Source organism: Conger conger, chromosome 6 (genome assembly GCF_963514075.1).
Source record: "Conger conger chromosome 6, fConCon1.1, whole genome shotgun sequence".
In the NCBI taxonomy this organism is placed as follows: Eukaryota; Metazoa; Chordata; class Actinopteri; order Anguilliformes; family Congridae; genus Conger; species Conger conger.
The window spans coordinates 51,154,837-51,175,951 of NC_083765.1; the positions used below are offsets into that span (position 1 = coordinate 51,154,837).

The 21,115-nt window shown below is 48.2% G+C and overlaps 1 protein-coding gene across 2 annotated transcripts in view; it reads left to right on the plus strand.

Annotated features, from left to right (window-relative positions):
- Positions 1-21,115, plus strand: part of LOC133130025 (synaptotagmin-7-like) — a 140,068-nt gene that overhangs the window by 98,441 nt on the left and 20,512 nt on the right. Inside the window, exons 1-3 of one of the 2 annotated variants that reach the window (XM_061244236.1) lie at positions 53-141; positions 5,133-5,501; positions 10,671-10,787. In XM_061244236.1, coding sequence (XP_061100220.1) covers positions 62-141; positions 5,133-5,501; positions 10,671-10,787 — 566 coding nt within the window. In that variant the 5' untranslated portion in view covers positions 53-61. Of the gene's footprint in view, positions 1-52; positions 142-5,132; positions 5,502-10,670; positions 10,788-21,115 lie in introns of those variants that run through there. The other variant, XM_061244235.1, reaches the window with a different exon arrangement.

Genomic DNA, 21,115 nt, shown 5'->3' on the forward strand with positions numbered 1-21,115 from the left:
GGGGGCATCCGGCGGGGGTGGGGTGGGGGGGGGTCCATGTCGCAGTGACAGCGTGAGGAGTATGGTGTCGGGGGGCAGCAAGGCTGGGAGGTGGCACACCGTCCAGGGGCACATGCAGTCCGGCACCCTGAGGCCCAAAAAGTGAGTGTCGGGCGGGGGGTTGGGGCGGGCGGGGGGCGGGGTGGAGAGCATCTGTGGAGCATGTCTGGGTTTGGGTTTAGGTTTGGGTTTGGGGAGGGGAGAAGACAAAGGGAATCACGATCTGCAGGTGAGTGTGTGGGCTGTGCACTGGGAGGGCGGGGGGCGGCGGGATGACTGTTGTTGCTGTAACCGAGTGGAGTGCAGACTGACTGCTGAACACTAATAATAGAGCCAACACTGACTCACATACAGCGTCCGTGCTCACAACACCCGACGGTGCGAGGAACCGGGTTTGGGACACGGATCTGGGTTCTCTCCTGAAGTTCACCCACGACATTTAGAAGGCTGTCAATTGGTTGTAATCTTATGTTGCTCCATTTAAAAAATATACTTTGCTATAAAATATACTAAACTTTTTTTAAAATTTTTTATAAAATTTTGCGAAAACAAGTGACTCTTGCCATCGATTTAAATCTCGCTCTGTAGCTGCGCGTTGGGTTGTCTGAAATGAGCTAGTGCCGCAGGAGTGGTACACGGAAAAGAAAACAGTAGTAATTCCATGCTCCAAACGAAGCACACATTTGAATGCGTTTGTCGACACCTTTGACGGATGCATTTATTCATGAGCAGTGACAGACGCAGTTTAAGGTGAGGCCAGTCGTTCTCGGCAACAGACCGCTGCTCACTGTTCAGTGTTCCCTCTTCCCACTTTCAAATGTTCAACCTGTTATTTGAATTTGAATTTTTACAGTTCCGACTAGCCCATTTTCATTGGGTTCATATCACTGAGGTAGTAAGGGGTTATAGTTCAGGTCTCCTGCCGGGCGTCACACACACACACACACACACACACACACACACACACACACACACACAAACACGCGCACACACAAAACCAGAGGGAGCAGGATACTGTGTGTATCTACCAGCTTAATTACACCGAAAGGTCTTTGACTGTTTGATTGCTACCAAAAGTAACATCAGCAGGGGGTTAGCAACCCTACAATCAGTAGTATTTTACTTTTAGCTATCTGTACTCCAGTCTTGAACCATCCACATCTAGCACAAAAATAATTTGTGGGTGGCGACATTTGTGACAGTAGTAGTAGCTTCCATTCTTGCTTGACTAGCTGGAAACAGCCCATATTGAATTATTTCTGACAGTTAGCAATGAAGATGAAATAGTTGAAGTTGGTAGGGACTTGCTACAGCCCCCACTGCACATACTGTGTTTGGAGTGTCTCGAGCTCACACTCCGAGAGGGTCTATTGGGAAATACTGTTGTCTATAATGGCTAATCATTTGGAACATACAGGTTTATGTTGTTTATAAAAAGCTTGATCTATTATAATGACTGCGCTTCGTGATTCATTGATATGTCAGCGCCAAATAATGAGTCTGGTGCTTTGAAAGCTCTGCACTTGCCGTTGCAATGTGCATTAGACCATAAAGTAAAACTTGCCCAGTTGAGGCCTAGTCCTTCTGACTTTCTATCCAAATTCTGATTCAGATAGGCATAGTTTTATTTGTTGAACAGATAAAGACGCACACACACATCTATGCGCACTGCTAACATCTTGCATTTTCCAGAAAAAAGTATTTCCTAGGTTTGCCTCAAGATTCAGTTTTTTTAATTACTGTAAAAACTTAAGTAGGATGTCTCGTGGTATCCCGCACAGCTTTGACATATTTATCAACTCGCTGTAATGACCTGAAAGCAATGTGCTGGTGCACAGAATTTCAAAATATCTTTCCAAATCAAACCAGAATTCATTGCGCTAATGATAAAAAACTAGGAATCTTAATCTGAAACATCTGCACTGAAATGTATCAAGCAGTTTCATGCTCACAATAATTTTGATTCTAAAGTATATAGCTAATAGGCCTAATTATATTAACATTCTCACGCATCAAAATACATGCCAGGTTGAATGTGTAAACTAAAATACCAATACAGATAGGTCACATGGGAGAGTTCACTATTCAACGAAGAACTGAAAAAAACGCTCCCCCTTCTTGGATGCCGCTGAAGCGGTGGGTTAAGGGATAGCGCTGAAGCAGTGGGTTATGGGATGGTGCTAAAGCAGTGGGTTATGGGATGGTGCTGAAGCGGTGGGTTATGGGATAGCGCTAAAGCAGTGGGTTATGGGATGCCGCTGAAGCGGTGGGTTAAGGGATAGCGCTAAAGCAGTGGGTTATGGGATGGTGCTGAAGCGGTGGGTTATGGGATGCCGCTGAAGCAGTGGGTTATGGGATGCCGCTGAAGCAGTGGGTTATGGGATGCCACTGAAGCAGTGGGTTATGGGATGCCACTGAAGCAGTGGGTTATGGGATGCCGCTGAAGCAGTGGGTTATGGGATGCTACTGGCAAGCCCACGGCAGCGATCGCACAGCAGTTTCTTAGCCACCTTAGAGGTGCAAGCTACGACAATCTGTTTCTCAGGGGCGCTGTTAAAAATCACTGAAAGCCTGAGCTCGCGAGTTTAACAGTTCCCGAAATAGAAAGCAATTTGGCGTGCCGTATATTTAGAAGTTTGGCCGATGTTGTTTTTCAGCCGGGCGCGCGCGCACACGACAGCAGCGGAAACGTTAAACCCGCCGCCAGATTCTCGCCGATTATTCCGGCTTGGTTTTCGCACGTTGCCTTCGCGCCTCGCGTCTGAGAGCCGTCCCCGCTCGTCCTGCGCCCCCCACCCTCCTCTCCGCTCCTCCTCTGCACTCTTTCGCTACATCACTCTTCTTCTTTCTGTTCTCACATCTATTTCTCCGCCCCTCCCATCCCTGTCTATAATTGGATTCTATTTTCAGGCTGCTATAAGTGTCTGTCTCTCCTGTGTGTATGTGTGTGTCGCGTGCTCTACCCTCCCGCCGATCACTCTCATTCCTTCCTGCCCTCCATCATGTACTGTACCTCCCCGAGGTTATTGGTTATTACTCCATCGTTTCTGTACATCCGTGCTGCTCTTCGCTTTCTCTCTGTCTCTCTCTCTCTAGCGTCCATTTCATTCCTCCCTTCCTTGCATGTTCCATCTCTTCCTCCGTCTTATACTATCCCTAGTTTCTTTCTTATTTTTATTCTCTTAAAAAATGAACGAGGGAGCAGAGGACAGAGGTGTGCGATTGACCAGGAATAATCAGAATCAAACTGGTGTAACACTCTCCGAATTCGCCACTTACAAACGGTTACGTGTAGTCAGACATCGCTCGTGAAATTCCTAACCTCTCGTGACGCTTTAGGATTTAGTTTTGGCGGAGAAAGCGACTGGTATAAGTGTGAATCTGCCTCCTCTTGGATCTGAATCAAGCCTAACTCACGGCACCGCTTTGTAACAACCCCATTCACAAGAGTATATAATAAAACACAATAAAAGCCGTGCTGCTTTTAAAGTGAATCATGCACTTAGGGAGACAATGAGGGAGAAATTGCAAGCAGGAGTTATAGCCATTATTAATTTGTTCCACAAAAGCAGCAGTTCAGAGTGCTTTTTAAAGCTATTTAGGCATTAAACCAATGAGCAATGCAAGGAAACGGACTCGCGGAATTATAAACAGAGTGGAGCAGCTGGAGGTCATATCAGAAAGGGTGATCGAATGAAACGCAGAGAGAGAAAATGGAGCGGCAGAGAAAACAGATAAACAAAAAAAGGAATATTCTAATTAAAGGGGTACAGGGTGGAAGGGGGGGGTAGATGGGTAGTAATGGGCAGAGGGAGAGAAGGATGGAGAGAATGGATGAATTGCTTTCCTCTCAGAGGGATGAGACAGCATTTTTTAAGCGGGAGAGGAGGGAGAGAGTCGTTCAAAGGTAAGACGGAGGAGAAGAGTAAAGGGCTGCTTGGGAGTTGGTATAAATAAAGGAGCTGGACGAAGAGGAAGAGGAAGAGGAAGGGGGGAGGGGGGGGTAGGACCTCACTAACCACACAGGAAGCCACACACAGACAGCCCAGCTGTCTGACAACACCAGCTCCTGGGCAACAAACACACCCGCCGTCCGACCTGTAGCCCAGTCCTACAGTGAGGTCTAAGTATTTGGACAGTTGACGGCGTTTTTAAAAGGCTGTTATTGCTATGTGGTTCACTGCACACGGACGTGAATGAGGTCCATATGGAGTGAGCCGTGTGGGAATTACGACCCTGTCGCTGTTCAAATACGGACAGAACTGTGAATACGGCCAGTGTACAGAGGAACGCTGTAGACCACGCCAACACCACACAACAGCATGCCGGTCAGACACACACTGGCCACCCGCATGGCATGCACAGTCGTATGGGTGTCGTATGGGTGTGCAAGCTCTGATGAAATCGATGCTACCACTCCAGCCTCACCCTGGTTTCTCTCTTTTCTCACTCTCTCTCTTTCCCCCTCTCTCTCCTTCCTTCCTTTTTTTCCCTGCCACACAAATTCCCTTCTCTCACTCCTTCCCGCCCTCCCTCTCTCTCTCTCTCTCTCGCTCGCTCTCTCCTGATCTTACCCCTACATTCCTCCCCTCTCGGATCCTTCTTTTACACACCCCTGCCCCCTTCCCTCGTTCCTCATTCTCTTCTCTCACTCTTTTCCTCCCTCCCTTTCTCCCCTCTTCCAATTTTATTATTCAATTCTTCCTCCTCTTTTTTGGATCCTTCTGTTTCTCCTCCCAACTCCCACCTTCCTCCTGCAACCACCGCCCAACTCCCTCCTCCTCCTCCTCTCTCTCCCCCCGCTCCTCCTCCTCTCTCTCCTCCCCGCTCCTCCTCCTCTCTCTCTCCCCTCCTCTCCTCCTCCTCTCTCTCTCTCCCCCCCTCCTCCCCCTCTCCCCCCCATTCCTCCCCCTTTCTCCTTCTCCTCCCCCTCTCTCCCCCCGCTCCTCCTCCCCCCTCCCCCCGCTCCTCCTCCCCCTCCTCCTCTCCTCCTCCTCCCCCTCTCCTCCTCCTCCTCCTCTTTCCCCTCCCCCTCCTCCTCTCCTCCTCCTCCCCCTCTCTCCCCCGCTCCTCCCCTCCTCCTCCTCTCTCAGTTTCGGGGACCCCTCGCTCTCCTCTGCGGCGACACTGGAGCACATCCCGTCGTCGGAGGCGACGCGGCCGCGCACGCTGGTGAGGCAGCAGAGCCTCCAGCAGCCCCTCTCCCACCCGCCGCAGCCGGGCCCCAACGACCTGCCGCCCACCTCCCAGAGCCTGGGCCAGCTGCACACGGGGCCCGGCCGGCCGGGAGGGGGGGGTGGGGGCCTGCGCGGGGGCCCCCGGGGCGTGCGGGGCAGCCCGGCGGGGGCGGGCGCGTCCCGGTACCGGGGGGCCGGGGGGGGCCGCTCGCGCTCCAACCCGGGCAGCTGGGACCACGTGATGGGCCAGATCCGCAACCGGGGCCTGGACGTCAAGTCCTTTCTGTGAGTCCCTGCTTCTTACACTCTGGTCCCGCTGAGCGCTTCCCCTTTCCTGTCTGTGGGCTTCTTCCTGTTGCTTATTTTTATCCTTCCTCGTCTCCTCCTTCCTTGCCTTGACCCGGAAAAGATTGAGGTCTTCCATCGTTAAGCACATACCAATCTGTTCTATCGGAGATATTCAGTCTTGCTGAATGCCCAGAAAGGGCAGGTGTGGGAGCAGGATTTTTGTTCCCACCAGGCAATTACACACCTGATTCTACTAATCAAGGTCCTTAGCAAAGACTCTGCTGGTTGATTAGTAGAAGCAGGTGTGTAACTGCTTGGTTGGAGCAACGGCCTGCACCCACACCGGCCCTTTCTGGGAAAGACTGAGTATCCCATAAATGCTCCTTCAAGGAGCTAGGAGCCAGGAGCTAGGAGGCTCCCAAAGAATTCTTGAGCAAAGAAACACAAGTGTTTATTGATAGACTGGAAATGATAGACCTGTGGGTCCACCTCTCCCCATCTGCCACATATTTGGAACTGATGTTTAAAGGAGGCAAGGATGTTCTGTTTGCCTGTTCCCGCTTTCTCGATTCCCTTCACGTCCTTTTCTTGCTTCCTTTCCTTGCCTCCCTCGAATGGGTGGAGCTAGGAGCAAGAGAAGGACGCAAGGAAAGGAAGAAGGAGATGAAAAAAAGCAACTGCAAAGGGCCCTGTGCGTCTGTCGTGTTCATTGTGGTTTTATACCGGGGGTCTCAAACTCGGGGCCTGGAGGGCTGCTGCTTTTCACGATTTCTTCTCAATCAGAACAATCCGACCCAATCAATGACTTCAATTAAGCGCTTAAGTGCGGGAACACATCATGAACCACCAGATTCAGGGGCCCTCCGGGATTTCAGTTAGAGTTGCCTGCTTTATACGGCATGTTCACTGGCTTTTGCTCTGCATCTTAAATCCGATTTATTCTCTGTTAACAATTCACTATACTCCTGTGCTTGATTTGCTACCTTGTTCCTGTTTCTTGTGTTTTTAGGCTTCTGAACATTGCCTTCACTATGTACTTATCTTCATGCTGTTTTATTTATCGTGACTGTCTGTTTAGACTCTTTCGCATTAGTCGTAACCTTTCCTCCTGCTTCAGTTGTTCACACTGCAGTTGTTTTTGGTTTTTTCGTGGCTGGTTATTCCTGTTTATGTCTGTCTGGTTCATCAATGCTTTCTTTTTCACCTTTGACCCTCAACCCTAATTGTCCAATGACAATCCTGGTGGAGGTATCCGTGTGTATATGTGCATGTGTGCATGTATGTGTGTGTTCTGCATATGTGTGTGTGTGCATGTGCGTGTGTATATATGTGTGTACTGTGTATGTTTGTGTGTGTATTGTGTTTGTACGTGTGTGTGTGTGTGTGTGTGTGTGTACTGCGTATGTATGTGTGTGTGCCTGTGTGTGTGGTTGTCTGCGTGTGTGTTCTGCGTATGCGTGTTTGTGTGTGTGTGTGTGTGTATGTATGTGTGTGTCCCTGCGTGTGTGGTTGTCTGCATGTGCGTGTGTTCGGCGTATGCGTGTTTGTGTGTGCGTGTTTGTGTGTGTGTGTGTGCGTGTTTATGTGTGTGTGCGTATGTGTGTGTGTGTGCGCACACGTGTGAGCATCTGTATAATGTGTTTATATCACTGTGTGGGCATCAGTGTGCATTAGTGTAAAGACGGGTTAAGCTACTGTGCATGAATTCCCTTTAACCCCTCAGCCAGCGCTGCATCGATCCTCTGTCTGCGGCATCATTACTCCCACGATGAATTGTCACGGCTGGCCTGGGGGTGTGAGAGAGAGGGAGGGAGGGAAAGGGAGAGAGTGAGAGAGAGAGATGTGGAAAAAGGAAAAAGCAAATTATTCTAAAATTGTAATAGGAAAAAGCGGGGTGAAAAATCGTTAAAACGTCTGAAAATCGATGCTTCAAGGGGCAAGATACTTCAGCTGCTTTGGAGTGAGGACCGACTCATTGATCACAGAGCGTATGTAATGTAGGAAAAAATAAAAAATAAATAAACAAATCATTCATCCCCAGGCAATAGTCTCCTGAGATAATAAATTATGGTAATGAGGAAGCAGCGTGTCGAATCGCAGGCAAACGCGACCCATTAGCGTGACCCTTTGTTGTGTTGACTGGGTTGCCCTCCTTTCTAATGTGCTGTTTAATAAAACTTGCTGGTGGGGGGGACGTGGCCTCGAGAACAATTTTCGCCTGAGTGAATAATGGCGGGGGGGGGGGGGGGGCGGGGATCAGTTGTGATAGTGGTTCTTTTGTGTGATCAATGAGACGCCCCGGTGTTAACGACACCCAAGAGCCTGAGTGTGTCAAGTACCCCCTTGTCATAGGTTGTTATTGTCGTACAATATTGCCCTGTTTTGGCAATACTGTTCGACAAACACCACCGATTTCAGCACAAATAAAAGTATATGGAGTGCATCGGGGGGGTGGGCGGTGGGGCGGGGGGGAGCTCTCTGATCAATGAATTAATGGAGAGGAAAGGGGTGGACGAGAAAAGAAAGGAGAAGGCGAAAGGAACGAAGCTCGCGAGAGGAGGGGTAGGAAGGACGGAAGAACGTGGACGGAGCTCGGAGGAAGTAGAAGGATGAGAGAAGAAAGAGAGAAGAAAGGAGAGCTACAGTTGCAGCGGACAGCGTGACTGAGCGAGAGGGATGGGCGACTGGAGGAGAGAGAGGGAGACGCGGGGATGGCAAAGATGGTTTCACTGAAAATGGTTGTTTGTATTTTGGCTTCAGAATGGCTGTATTTTTAATATCAGTCATTTTGAATCGTTTTAATTTTAGATTTTTCAGGGCATAAACGCTTTCACTTCCAAGTTAACATCTTTGAGTAGAAAGAGGAAAGAGCTATCTAGCTAGCTGTACCTTGGTAATTTAATTAATTGTAATTAACTGCCGGAAGCTAACTGCCGCTTGTTTTAAATACATTATGTATAGCTACGTAGCTAGACAGAAACATACTGCATATGAAATGGACAGATATAGCTAGTATTTTTTTCATTCAATATAATGTCATTTTACAGTCCAGTGCTGCAGGAATCAGACATGGGTCAAACGCATGAGCATTTGTACCTGAAGAAGCAATTTTCTATGTCTTCGAAATAAAATGACCCCGGAACAATTTATTTTAGTTGAGGTTTTTAAACGCTGGGGTGAGAGTAGGAAGGGAAGAAGCAAGGCCCTTAACCCTACATTGCTCCAGGGGAGGATTGTCTCCTTCTTAGTCTAATCAACTGTACATCGCCCTGGATAAGAGCGTCTGCCAAACGCCGTTAGAACGCCATTAATGTAATGAGCAGGAGAGGAAACAGGGGTAAGACAGGTGGAAGTGGGAGAGAGAAATGGAGACTGGGAGATGATCTAAAGAGAGAAAGAGCATTGACCCAGAAAGCTGGGACACGCCAGGCTCCTCAGGAAACGGTGACACTCAAATAGAAACAATTAGTCCAGATCTCCTTAATGAGGCTTAATTAAATCTCAACTCTGGAGGAGGGAGAATGAAGAAAGGTGAATCTTGGGGGAGAGAGAAAGGGATCTGAAAGGGCACCATAGGATCGAGATGCACGCTCCCTGTGCGTCCCCGTGCATACGCATTCGGTGTCTTTCTCCGCGTGTTTCATGTACAGTACCGTGGAAGAGAATCGGCCCCCTTCCTGATTTCCTCTATTATAGCATATTTCTGCACACTGACTAGTTTCAGATCTTTAATTTTAAAAAATGTATTCTCGACAAAAGGAACCTTTGGGAGTACACAGAAAACACATTTTTGAAAGTGTTATTTCATTCATTTAATGGAAAAAGTTATCAAACACCCATATCACCCATGTGAAAAAGTATTTGGTTTAATGCAGACAAATTGGTAGTTTTTGAAACTGCCAATTTCGGGTCCTGCCATAGTGTCTCTATTTGATTCAGGTTTGGATTTTGACTGGGCCGCTCCAAAACTTATTTCTCTGTTTCTTTTCAGCCAATTTGGATTTGCTTTTGTGATTTGGATCATTGTCTTGCTGAATAATCCAATTACACATGGACAGATGACCCTTTCTCTCCTTCACAATGTTTTGGTGCAGAGAAGAATACATGGTTCAGGTCTTTGGAAGTTCTCCTCTGATCTTTTGTGACTTCCTGGATGAGTTGTCGTTGCTTCCTTGGAGAAATGTTGGCAGGCCAGCCACTCCTGGGAAGATTCACTCATGGTTCCCTTTGGAGATAATGGCTCCCATTGCCCCCATAGCCTTTGGGCCTCTGAAATGGCTTTGGAGTGAACTGCAGTTAATGCTCAAACACCTACACATTTGTCTGAATGAAAGCAGGCCTGCAAAGGGAAAAAATGATTTGAAAGACTGATATCTAAATTATAGGAAGTGTTTGGTTAGTATTATTTCTGCTAAAGGTGTTACAACCAGTTATTATGATTATTAAGGGGTCAACTACTTTTTCCCAAGGGGGATGTGGGTGTTTGATAACTATATATAATTAATAGATTTGTTTTGTGTTTACTCTGGTTCCTTTTGTCTAATATGACATTTTGTATAAAGATATGAAACTATATCACTGTGAAAAATATGCAACAACAGAGGAAATCGGAAAGGGGGCAAGTACCTTTCCACGGCACTCTGTGTGTATGTCTAAGACTTGTGTGAATGCGCATGTTGAATGAGCATGTGTCTGTGTGAGTGCGTGTCTGTCTGTGTGAAGAGAGTGCGTGTCTGTGTGAGTGTGTGTCTGTGTGAGTGCGTGTCTGTCTGTGTGAAGAGAGTGTGTGTCTGTGTGAGTGTGTCTGTGTGAGTGTGTGTGTGTTTGTGTGTGTGTTGATGTGTGAGTGTGTGGAAGAGAGAGAAAGAGTGTAAGAAAGAGAGACTGTATATGCTGGGTGTGTGAGAAGACCTGTAATCCTGGGCCTTTATGGCTTCTCATCTGAGAGACTTCTCCACTCACCTTTTTCTCTCTTCCCCCTCTCTGGTGTGATACCCCTCCTCCCCCTGTCTTCCCCTTTTTGCTTCTGCCTGATCTCACCCCTCATTTCCCTCCTTCCCGAACCCCACGCCCTGGCACCCTCCTCCGTCTTTTGCGTTCGTCCCCCTCCCCTCTCCTTTTCGTTTGTTTCCCGTTCCCCCCTGTCGCCCGTTCTCCCGCGGTCAGCGAGGGGAAGATGGTGGTCCTCTCTCTGGCGATCGGGCTGGCAGAGCAGGACGACTTCGCCAACATTCCTGACCTGCAGGAGGCCCCGGCAGGCCACGAAAACCCATCAGACAAGAGGTACCTGCCAGAGAGCGCGCGCGAGAGAGCTAGAGAGACGGGCGGGGAGAGAAGAAGAGAGCGATGAAGGGGAAGGAGAGAGTGAGGAAAAAATGCAGAAGGAGATGTGTGTGTGTGTGTGTGGGGGTTCATTATAAAGATGTATGATTTCATGTGTGATATGAAGCTCATGAAAACCATTTACTTTCAGCTCATATAAAACTGTAGAGTACAATAGACCCGAATGCAGACCAGGCAATTAGCTTGTATTAAAAATGTGAAGTCGGTTGCTCGCTCTTGCACCCCAATTTAGCTCCGTCTCTGAAATATGGCGAGATCCAAGAATCCTGCATTGGCAGTATGTGCGTTACACCCTGCCAAAGCGGTAATTACCATATTTAATAGAGTCAAATTGTCTTCTTCATCTTTTCATCACTGGGCATAAAAGGACTGGTTCTAACTGGCTGTTGGTCGCCGTGGATAACGGCGAGAGCCAATGGGGAGAGCTTGGTTAATTTGGCGTGGACACTCGAGCGAAGGGGCGATGGACTGGAGAGGCTGGCTCCAATCCGATTGGGCGCTTTCGTATTTCGAGAGCGCCTTGAGCGAGTGGTAATGGGATTAATCACTTTCGCTGTAAGTTGTTAATATACAATGAGCTCGTAAATCATTTTAATGGGATTCTCCTCCATACAGTCGCCATCATCGGTTGATCGGCCATTTTCTCGCGTCTGAATCGGTCGAGAATGGCCGAGCTGTTAGCGTGTAATTGGCTTCTTTCGGAGAAACACGTATGAACGTCCGTGCAACTATTCATCTCCAGATCAGCCTTCGCTTTCCCTCGCTGCGCTTGTCTTCCTCCCTTTCTCTCTGGAGAAAAGGTCTGTGTTCTCTTTTCTCTCCTCGCCTCCTCCCTGTCTCCTCTGACATTGGCTCTTTCCCCTCTTTCAGTCCTCGCTCTCCCGTATCGCTCCCTCGCTCTCCCTCGCTCTCCTGTATCGCTCCCTCACTCTCCTGTATCACTCCCTCGCTCTCCTGTATCACTCCCTCGCTCTCCTGTATCGCTCCCTCGCTCTCCTGTATCGCTCCCTCACTCTCCTGTAACGCTCCCTCGCTCTCCCGTATCGCTCCCTCACTCTCCTGTATCACTCCCTCACTCTCCCTCACTCTCCTGTATCACTCCCTCGCTCTCCTGTATCGCTCCCTCACTCTCCTGTATCACTCCCTCACTCTCCCTCACTCTCCTGTATCACTCCCTCGCTCTCCTGTATCGCTCCCTCACTCTCCTGTATCGCTCCCTCACTCTCCTGTATCACTCCCTCACTCTCCCTCACTCTCCTGTATCACTCCCTCGCTCTCCTGTATCGCTCCCTCACTCTCCTGTATCACTCCCTCACTCTCCTGTATCACTCCCTCACTCTCCTGTATCACTCCCTCACTCTCCCTCACTCTCCTGTATCGCTCCCTCGCTCTCCCTCACTCTCCTGTATCGCTCCCTCGCTCTCCCTCACTCTCCTGTATCGCTCCCTCACTCTCCCTCACTCTCCCGTATCGCTCCCTCACTCTCCCGTATCGCTCCCTCGCTCTCCCTCACTCTCCCTCCTCGTTAGCCTCCCTCGTTCCGCGCTCTCGCTCTTTAAGAGGTCTGTCTCGTTTGCGAGAACGTCTTCATTATTCAGGAATGTGGCGAGTCGCTTACGTAAATAGCCGTCTATAAATACGCCACCTCCTGTCAGCCACCTCAGAAGTGGCATCGCAGAGATGTTTCTTTCCGTCGTCAGGTACAGGAGAACGGGGGATTGACAAGTTCTGGCTCCCAGCTTGGGGGGGAAAATGAGCACTGTAATCAGTCTGCCGATATATCGCTGGAAATGCCATAAAACCGCTATTATCTTGCATGGCGGTAAAAAGAGGCAGCGGTCATACGTCTTCTAGATGCTGATGCCTTATGATGTGTTTGCTACGTCTGGCCAATGTTGTTGTTATTATACCTGCGGTTGCTTTGCTGTTCAATGTATTTGGAGTGCCGACGTGGTGCACGTACTGCATGCGGTTGGCAATCGGAAAAGGGGGTCATACTGTATTCAGTGTATGGGTTTTTCCTCACCTCATGTACGATGTCTCAAATGAACTTTGACAGGGAAAGGCAGGTATCTTAATCATTTATGCCGTTCATGTATCTTTCAGCACCCTGGAGTGGCGAGTAGAAGAGAGGAGATTCTGCTCGCGTTCGATATCTCCGTGAACCGGCCGCGCTGAGAGCGTTCCATCAAATGGCCGACGGATCTCGATGATATTTGCGTACGCTTTGCCCCTTTTTCGTCTCTGCGGTTGTCCCTGAGTTGTTTTGCCTTGACCCTCTAATATCGTGGTCAGAACAATAAAAGCTTTTCCTCCCCCGCCCCCCAGACATCTGTCAGGCGCTGGGTTTTAATCAAAGTGAATCCTAAATGTGGCGGGTAAAGCCGGCGTGTAGACTCAAGTGTCCTTCGGGAACTAATAACCGCCTCTATTCATCACCTGCCCTGCCTGCCGAACGCCGTCAACAACGACCGCCACCCATTTGTCTCGCCGTTCACCTCGGTCCGGCTCGCGCCCCCAGATGTCCTCTGGCCCTTCCATGGAGCCGGGGGACTGAGAACGATGGGACATTTATAATGCGTGCCCCAAATGTTTTTCACCCCGCTTTTTCGATTTTTGACTGTGTTGTTTCAAAGTAGCCCACAGCTGGACACCAGAATAAAATGTAGGCTTATTGGAGGGAATAAAGAAAGCAAAAATATTAAACATGATTATACACATTGCTTGCAATGACTGACTTAAAATTTTACTATTCTGAGATGCCGTAAAATGTTACGGAAGGCCAACTGTGTAACACGTAATTTACACAGCTAATAAATCAGTTGCCCAACAAATAATAATAATAGTAATAATAATGTTGTTTTTGTTGTCTAAGCACTGCAGCTTGTGATGATTGTTGTTGCTTTCCACGATTTCTTTCTGTCATATCTTCACCAGTCTGATAATATTATCATACTCGTGTGCCTGCACAATGTCACTGATCTAATAACAGTCTAACCACATTATAAATGGTCATCATTCTGGTCACATTTTAAGCACTCGAACCGTTCTAACTCTCCTTCTAATCTCAGTGTGATCTCTGTGTTAATTACATTCTAATTAGGCTCTAAGCACATCCTTATCTCGACTTGAACCACTCATCACATAACAAATAACAATCACCAACCAAACACCGTGCCCCCTCACTTGCTCACCTGGATAAAATAATATTATTGCCTCAGAATTTGAATCTTTGCCCCTCCATGTTATTGCACGTGGCTTTCTTCGGTATTAATTGCTTTCTGATGTTTTTCTGATGACTCCCAATTATGACCACATCACCATTCCTATTGCCTGGAGCCATATTCTTTATTGTTATTACTTGTATAATTAGCTTGGTTTTTTATGGGTTTTTTTTAATCACTCTTAATGATTGTGAATGTGAGTAAGGAACATAACAGTAAGGCTACTGCACCATGTCTGCCCTAATCACAATGTTATCCATCACTACAGTGTAAGTACATTTTGTCCACGTTGTAATTGTATTCTAATCTGCATTCTACATCATTATAATAAAATTATAATCATATTCAAAACATATAATACGCTGACATTTAACAAAGTAGTACTCCGACTACATCTAATTATGTTCAAGCATAATCTAACTGCTTTCATTAACCCACTCGGTTGGCTATACATGACTGAAGCTTGACTTAATAATAATAAGAACGCGATTAAAATACGGTTTCATTAGTCTCATTTATTAATTATTATTACTTTTCTAGCCATTTTCCTTCCACCTTTTTTTCATAGTGAGATAATCCCTACTTCTTTCATTAACATGGTCTGCATTCTGTTGTGAAAACATTAGCATTATAATGGCATCCCCCCACCATGCCTCCCTAACACAGTCCATAAATAGGACTTATTAATATTATTATGATGATTTTTATTATTATTATTGTTCTTATTCACTGTTGCAGTTGTAGAAGTAATTGAAGTACTGGTAGTTTGTTTCCCCGTTGCTCACGTAGAGGAGAGCTATCCAGCTGCCTTGACAGTTTGCATGCAGTGACGCTTCACTTTGCAAATTAATTTCAAAGCCCATGTAATACACTGCGTATTAGCCTGACAGTATTGCACAGCAGTGGCACCCATGATAAGAATTATTGGTGGGCTACTCATATGACAGTGTGCAAATTGCTTGATTTCGATAAGGTTATTGAAAATGAATGTCAAGGCTCAGTACGGAAATAAAATTCACCCACGCGTGACAGTTTGATCCAGGCAGACCTACAGAAGAGGGTGCTATGCTACCAAACTCGCTCTGCAGCTAGTAATGACCAAAAAAAAAAAAAAGAAACCGATTTCAGCCTAAATCTCAAAGTCCCTTCACGCCTCTAAAATGGAGGCGTGACCTGAGGCTGTGAAGTGCCCCAGGGGATTTACGGTTCAGTCAACGCAAGCGTTGAAACATCTCAAGGCCACCCGACAGACTTCAATCCTGCCGCTCAGATTTTTCGCCCAACGCCTGACGACTTAGACTGGATGAGAGAGAAGCCAGGTTTCTATGCTTGTCAATGAAAATCACACCAGTTTCTGACTTTGTGATACATGTTCTGCGCTTTGTCATAAAATCAGCAAAAAACGATGAAAAACCCTTCCGCTGATAACGGGGAAAAAAACCCCCATCTTTCTGCAGCCTAGTCACTTCTGACGTTGTTGAGAGATTGATTGAAGGAGCGTTTTTAAGCGTTGATTGAATCCTTGCGGCCGATCCGTCAGGCGTTAGCCCTGGCTGCGTGGGGGATGAGTGGCGTGAGCAGAGCGCAGTCGTGCCCCGCTCTGGGGCTGTGCTGACAGGGCCTGAGGTCTGAGGCTCATCTGTCACGTCCGTGCGCTGCTCCTCAGACACCCGGCACCGCAGTGATCGGCTGAGTCCATGTTTATGGATGTTCATCCACACGCCAGGCCCCAATCGCTCCTTCATCAGTCATCTTCCTCCATCTCTCCTCTCTCTGACGTGCATATCCTCTTCATTTCCATCCTCCCCTCATTCCCTCTCCCTCTCTTCGTCCTACTCCACTGACTGCAAGCCACTGTTTCCAAACAAGGGGTGAGTATCCGCTTCAATGTAAAAGCACTTGGCTAGCCCCCCACCCCAATCACCCCATCCATCTCCCTCAGTCCCACCGCACTAGAAACTGACAGGTGTGGGAGATAAGCAGAAGTGTCTCAGCTTAAGCTGGAAATCTAGGTATTAAAGTTCCCTTGTGTTGTTAGGACTGAGCAGCATCATATTGTCATCAAAAGATTCATGATTTTAGTCTCTTTCGAATGAGTTTCTAAAGAAAGAGTTTCCTTCTGCTTCTAACAATAAAGGTGATACTTATGGACAAATAACCAAATTCAGTCAAAATACCAATTTAGTCAGTTGCAACCATGGAGGGGGTGTATGATGTTGTGTGCTGTTCTTCCCAAGCCATAAAGTAATAAATTCACCATGGGGGGGGGGCAGGATATAGAGCAACCAGGTAACATTCCACAAACATGGTTTAAGAGAGCCGGGTACTTAAACACATGGACAATGAGAGAATTTATAATCAAGTCTGTGCCTCAAAGGCAATATTCAGACCGGTTATCCGACACCTGTGACACCCATCCCAGTCAGCGATGAGAGCAGAATCTCATGGTCGACTGTATGGAAGGCCGTGGACAGGTGGAGGAAGATGAGGACAGAGGAGAGGGATTTGGCAGGACCGGTTGGGATCGTGAAGATTGTTCTGGAGCCGATAAGTTGACAGTTGAGAACAGACGGCACGTTCCAGAGTTTTAGATAGGAAGGGGAGAAGAGAGAACGGCCAGTAGTTGTTCGGAGCAGAGGGGGCAGGAGGAGGTTTTGTGAGAAGAGGCGTGACTCAGGCCCTTTTAAGGGAAGAGGGCATTGGGCCAGAAGAAAGGGGAAGTGTTGATTAGGGAGGAGAGAAAAGGGATAGCCTGCAGCTCTCCAGGACCAGGACTGAGGATCGCTGCAGTCGGTGCTGGAATTGTCGGAGAGGTCAAATGTAAAAAGAAGAAAAAAAACCCTAATACCAGGCTTAACCCCCCAATACCACCCTGAGATGCTTCCGTTTATTGAACTCCGTACACCCACAGCGCTTCAATGCTCAGGTCTTCATGGGGTCAGGGTTTTTCTTATTTCTACAAAGAGCACGAGCATCAGAAAGCCCCCCTGCGTAGGGGGCGGGTTGAGACAGGGGGGTGGAGGGGCGCACTGGTCGATGGGATCATGTCAGAAATATCCGGGCTAAGTGAAGCAATCCCTTCCAGCCCCCTAACACCCCCACCCCCCCCCACCCCGACCCTGCTTTTGCGAGGCCGGGTGGCTGACAGCTACAACTACCACATCTAATGTCATAAACAGCCATCGCCGCGTGCCGGAATAGCAGTGTGAGATTTCCTCGGGGACGCCCGATGGAGTGCCGCCCTTTTCACTTTCCCCCGCGTTACGGCTCCGCGCCTCTCTGTGATTCTGTCTCCCTTTTTTCGCCCGCGGTATCGCTTACAGTAATACCCTCTCACCGCGGGCAATTTAGCGGCAAGCTCTGGCGGGAAACGCGCGGTCCGCGGGTGCGAGCGGGGCATTAGCGCGCCCTTCACCGCGTTGTAGCGCCGTTACCGTGACAGCGCCGAACGGCAAGCTTTAATTAGGCCCCGTCAAATTCCTTCTCCCCTTGCCCGTGGAGATGCATATTGCTTCATTATTGCTATACTATAATTGACAAACAATTACGGCCTTTGCAACTACAGTACGGAGACTGCTGGGAAAATGAGTCCTGTGGGAGTGGGAGCGGTCCCGTAATGTGTTGTCTTCGCGATGTTTGTCCATCCCCCGCCTCCGTCTATGGGACCTCCAGACCTGATGGTGCTTCCATTTGATTTGTTAAAATAAATAAATAAATAAATAAATAAATAAATAAATAAATAAATAACGGCTGATCCACAGGCCACCTTGAATTTGAAAACACACAGTGCATGCAGCAGCAACCTCACATTCTGGAAGCTTAAGTGCTGCTATCATACATAAATATTTGCTCCTGATTGTAAGAATGATACTTATTCAGGTGCTAGTAATTTTTATTTAACCAGGTGAGTCCCATTGAGATGGTTATCTCTTTTACAAGGGAGCCCTGGCCAAGGGAGGAGCAAGCAGAGATTACAACAATACAAAAGCACTACACAATTACACATGAACACAGTTGATGAAAAGCATAACCCTCGGCTATAACACCTGGGGGCCTGGGTGTGCATGTTATTTTCAAATGGTACAGTACGCTGTACTGTATGAGCCTGTTTATTATCAGGTTAGGAACCTGAATGTCCTTTTATGTACATTACGAGGACACAATGTACTGTATATCATGTGCTTTAAACATTCATACAGGAGGTGGAAAACTACTGTATGTCAGCAGTGCCCAATCATACGCCGTGGAGGGTATGCAGGTTCTCATTCCGACCAATCACTACACTTGTTAATTTCACCAATCAGCGCCTGGCCTTCAGCCAGAGGTGGAGGGAGCCAATCGGTGAGATCAGCAGGTGTAGCGACTGGTCGGAATGAAAATCGGTGTATTCTCGGCCCTGCGAAGCGCACGATCAGGCACCGCTGCTGTGCGTCACCTGCTGTAGTTACAGTGAGCAGCGCGGTCGTGTTTGAGTGCAGATGGCATACATCGGTTCCCATGAGGCATGCGTTTGACCTTTGCAGAAGCAGTTTATTTGTTTAGTTTGCGTGGCACTGGCTTCACGTTGCTTCACATGACAAACAAGCACTTAACAAACAGAAAAGGAGCAGCATGGCGTGTAAGCGACTTCACAGGCCAAGGCCACGTACTTCAACCGACATCCTAGTCCTCTTCCCATCCCGTGCGTACGGACCGCGAGGTGTGTGTGAGGCTGCACGCTCACGGGCGAACGCGTCCGTGAAAAGCGCTACACGCAGGCCAGCGAGCGTGTACTCATGTGCGCGGCTGCGGCGGTGCCTTTTATTAGGTAATTACCCCAACGAGATGTTTTTGCTCCGTTTTTACGCTTAAAAAAGCATGCCAATTTCAATAAAGCAGGCTCACGCATTAGCCCTTAATTCCTGTTTCGCTTCATTGTACTGCTGATGGTTTTTGTGCACTTCCATTAAATTGAAATTGTATATTTTTATTTCGAGAACTACTTGTTTTTGCTTTCTAACCGGTCTCCTCTTATTGTATCGTATTGGTGTAATCACAGCGATTACATTTGAAGTGATTAATTATTGACCTGTACGAAGATAGGTCATAACGACGCAGTCTTTATTAAATTAAAACCGAAGCGATCGCCTGCCGCTGGTTGATCCTTGCTTCAGCTGGCCAGCTTGTTGAAAAATGGTGAAAAATGAGCACTCAGGAGACAGAGCTGATTAAGATGACAGGAGCGGTGGTGGTGAGCAGCCTCACCTGTTCCCTGCTCATAAACCGCTGGTGGGTTACACAATGTAAACGGAGAGTTACCTCACGGTGAGGGCGCTGCGTGACTGCGTGTGTGTGTGTGCGTGCGTGTACGCGTATCTGGGTTTGTTTTTATTTCCTGTGCGAACGGCTGAGCGGATACTGCTTCCTCCCCTGTGTCCTTAGCGAGCAGCAGTGGCCCACCTCCCTGAGGAGGTGTCTCTGTATGGCGTGACACGCCCCGAACCCAACCACGCGCCCGCATCGCACGCCGCCCAGCCACGCCCCGCTCAGACGGCCGAGAGGCACGAGGGGAGAGGCAGAGGAGAGGGGAAGGAGAGAGAGAGAGAGCAGCTGTGAGCGCGGGAGGAGAGGGGAAGGAGAGAGAGAGAGAGAGTGGCTGTGAGCGCGGGAGGAGAGGGGAAGGAGAGAGAGAGAGAGCAGCTGTGAGCGCGGGAGGAGAGGGGAAGGAGAGAGAGAGAGTGGCTGTGAGCGGGGGAGGAGGGGGGGAGGCTGAGGGGTTGTCAGGGGATCCAGAGCAGGTGGGGAATGTGCTAAATATGGGGGGGTAGACTCTTGCCGAGAGCTGCGCTTCTACACGCATGGGACTTCTCTGGTTTGCGTTTTTCTGCCAGTTGGAAAGTCTCCACCGAGACACTCGATATGCGCAATAAGGCCAACTTTGCCTGTTTCCTCTGGCAGCTTGTTGCCGGATTCCCGCGGTATCGCTCCTGTTCTCCCGCGAGGCGAGACTCGCCGGACCCTTTCTGTTTTTTAAACACCAGCTCACTCGAGCTGCAAAAGAGCTTTTCTGTTCACAAAGCTACACACGTGGACGCTCATGAATATTCATACCATCGCTTGTTTTGAGAAAACGCAGGTTGTTTTTTAATTACTTCAAATGAAGGCAAATTTGGTTTGAGAGGGATGTGTCTTATAACGGCCAAGTGATTCTCATTAAGTTGCGTTGTTTGAAAGGGATTGCTTGGTATAGGGACTGGTAGGCCCCTTCGCTGGAGTTGGTACTAAAGACGTATCATTAGCATTGCAACTTAGGCATCATCTTTATTAGTTAACCGTCTTAGCAATTACTGCTTGTAAATGATTTGTATTTTTGTGCCAGCCATCATTTGTGTTTTTGTAATAATGAGGAAAATGGGGACAGGATGCCAGATGCTGAGCAGATACATTTCTGCAAATATCACCCAGATTTTGTATGGCCATCAGGTTTAGCATCATGATAAAAACTAGCAAATATAATTGGTAGGCTCCATCCTCTTGCTGAAATTCCGATTTTGTATATACTTTTGAATATACTATGTTGGTGTTATTTGGTGCAGAGTCTGTTTGTGCCTACAAATCATTCAATCTGTGCTGCACTGCAGTCTATAACTGGATTTTGTAAGATTCTGTCCACTAGTCTGGCTGGCTGACTGTGACAACACTGACACGGAGACAGTGGTGGAAACGTGCCGGTCAGAATGTACTCATGAGGACATCACAATTATATTTACTGTTCAATATGCCAAGGAGTCCATATAAGATAATGAGAAATGTGCATCATCTGATGTGTGGGTAATTGCCTTGTCTCCACTGGGCTGTGTCTGTAAAATATTGCGGGGCTTGGACACGTCGTGATGGCGTCGTGTCTGTGCCCCGTCCGTCGCTGCTGTGGGACAGGGCGGTCCGTGTGCCCCACGCCCTCCCGGTTTTGCAAAAAATCCCCGCTGCGCTGGCTCTGGAGAGCCACTTACGGAGGAGTTAAACGCTTTTAAACAGCAGGGTGCCACACAGGCAGCGGTCGTGTGA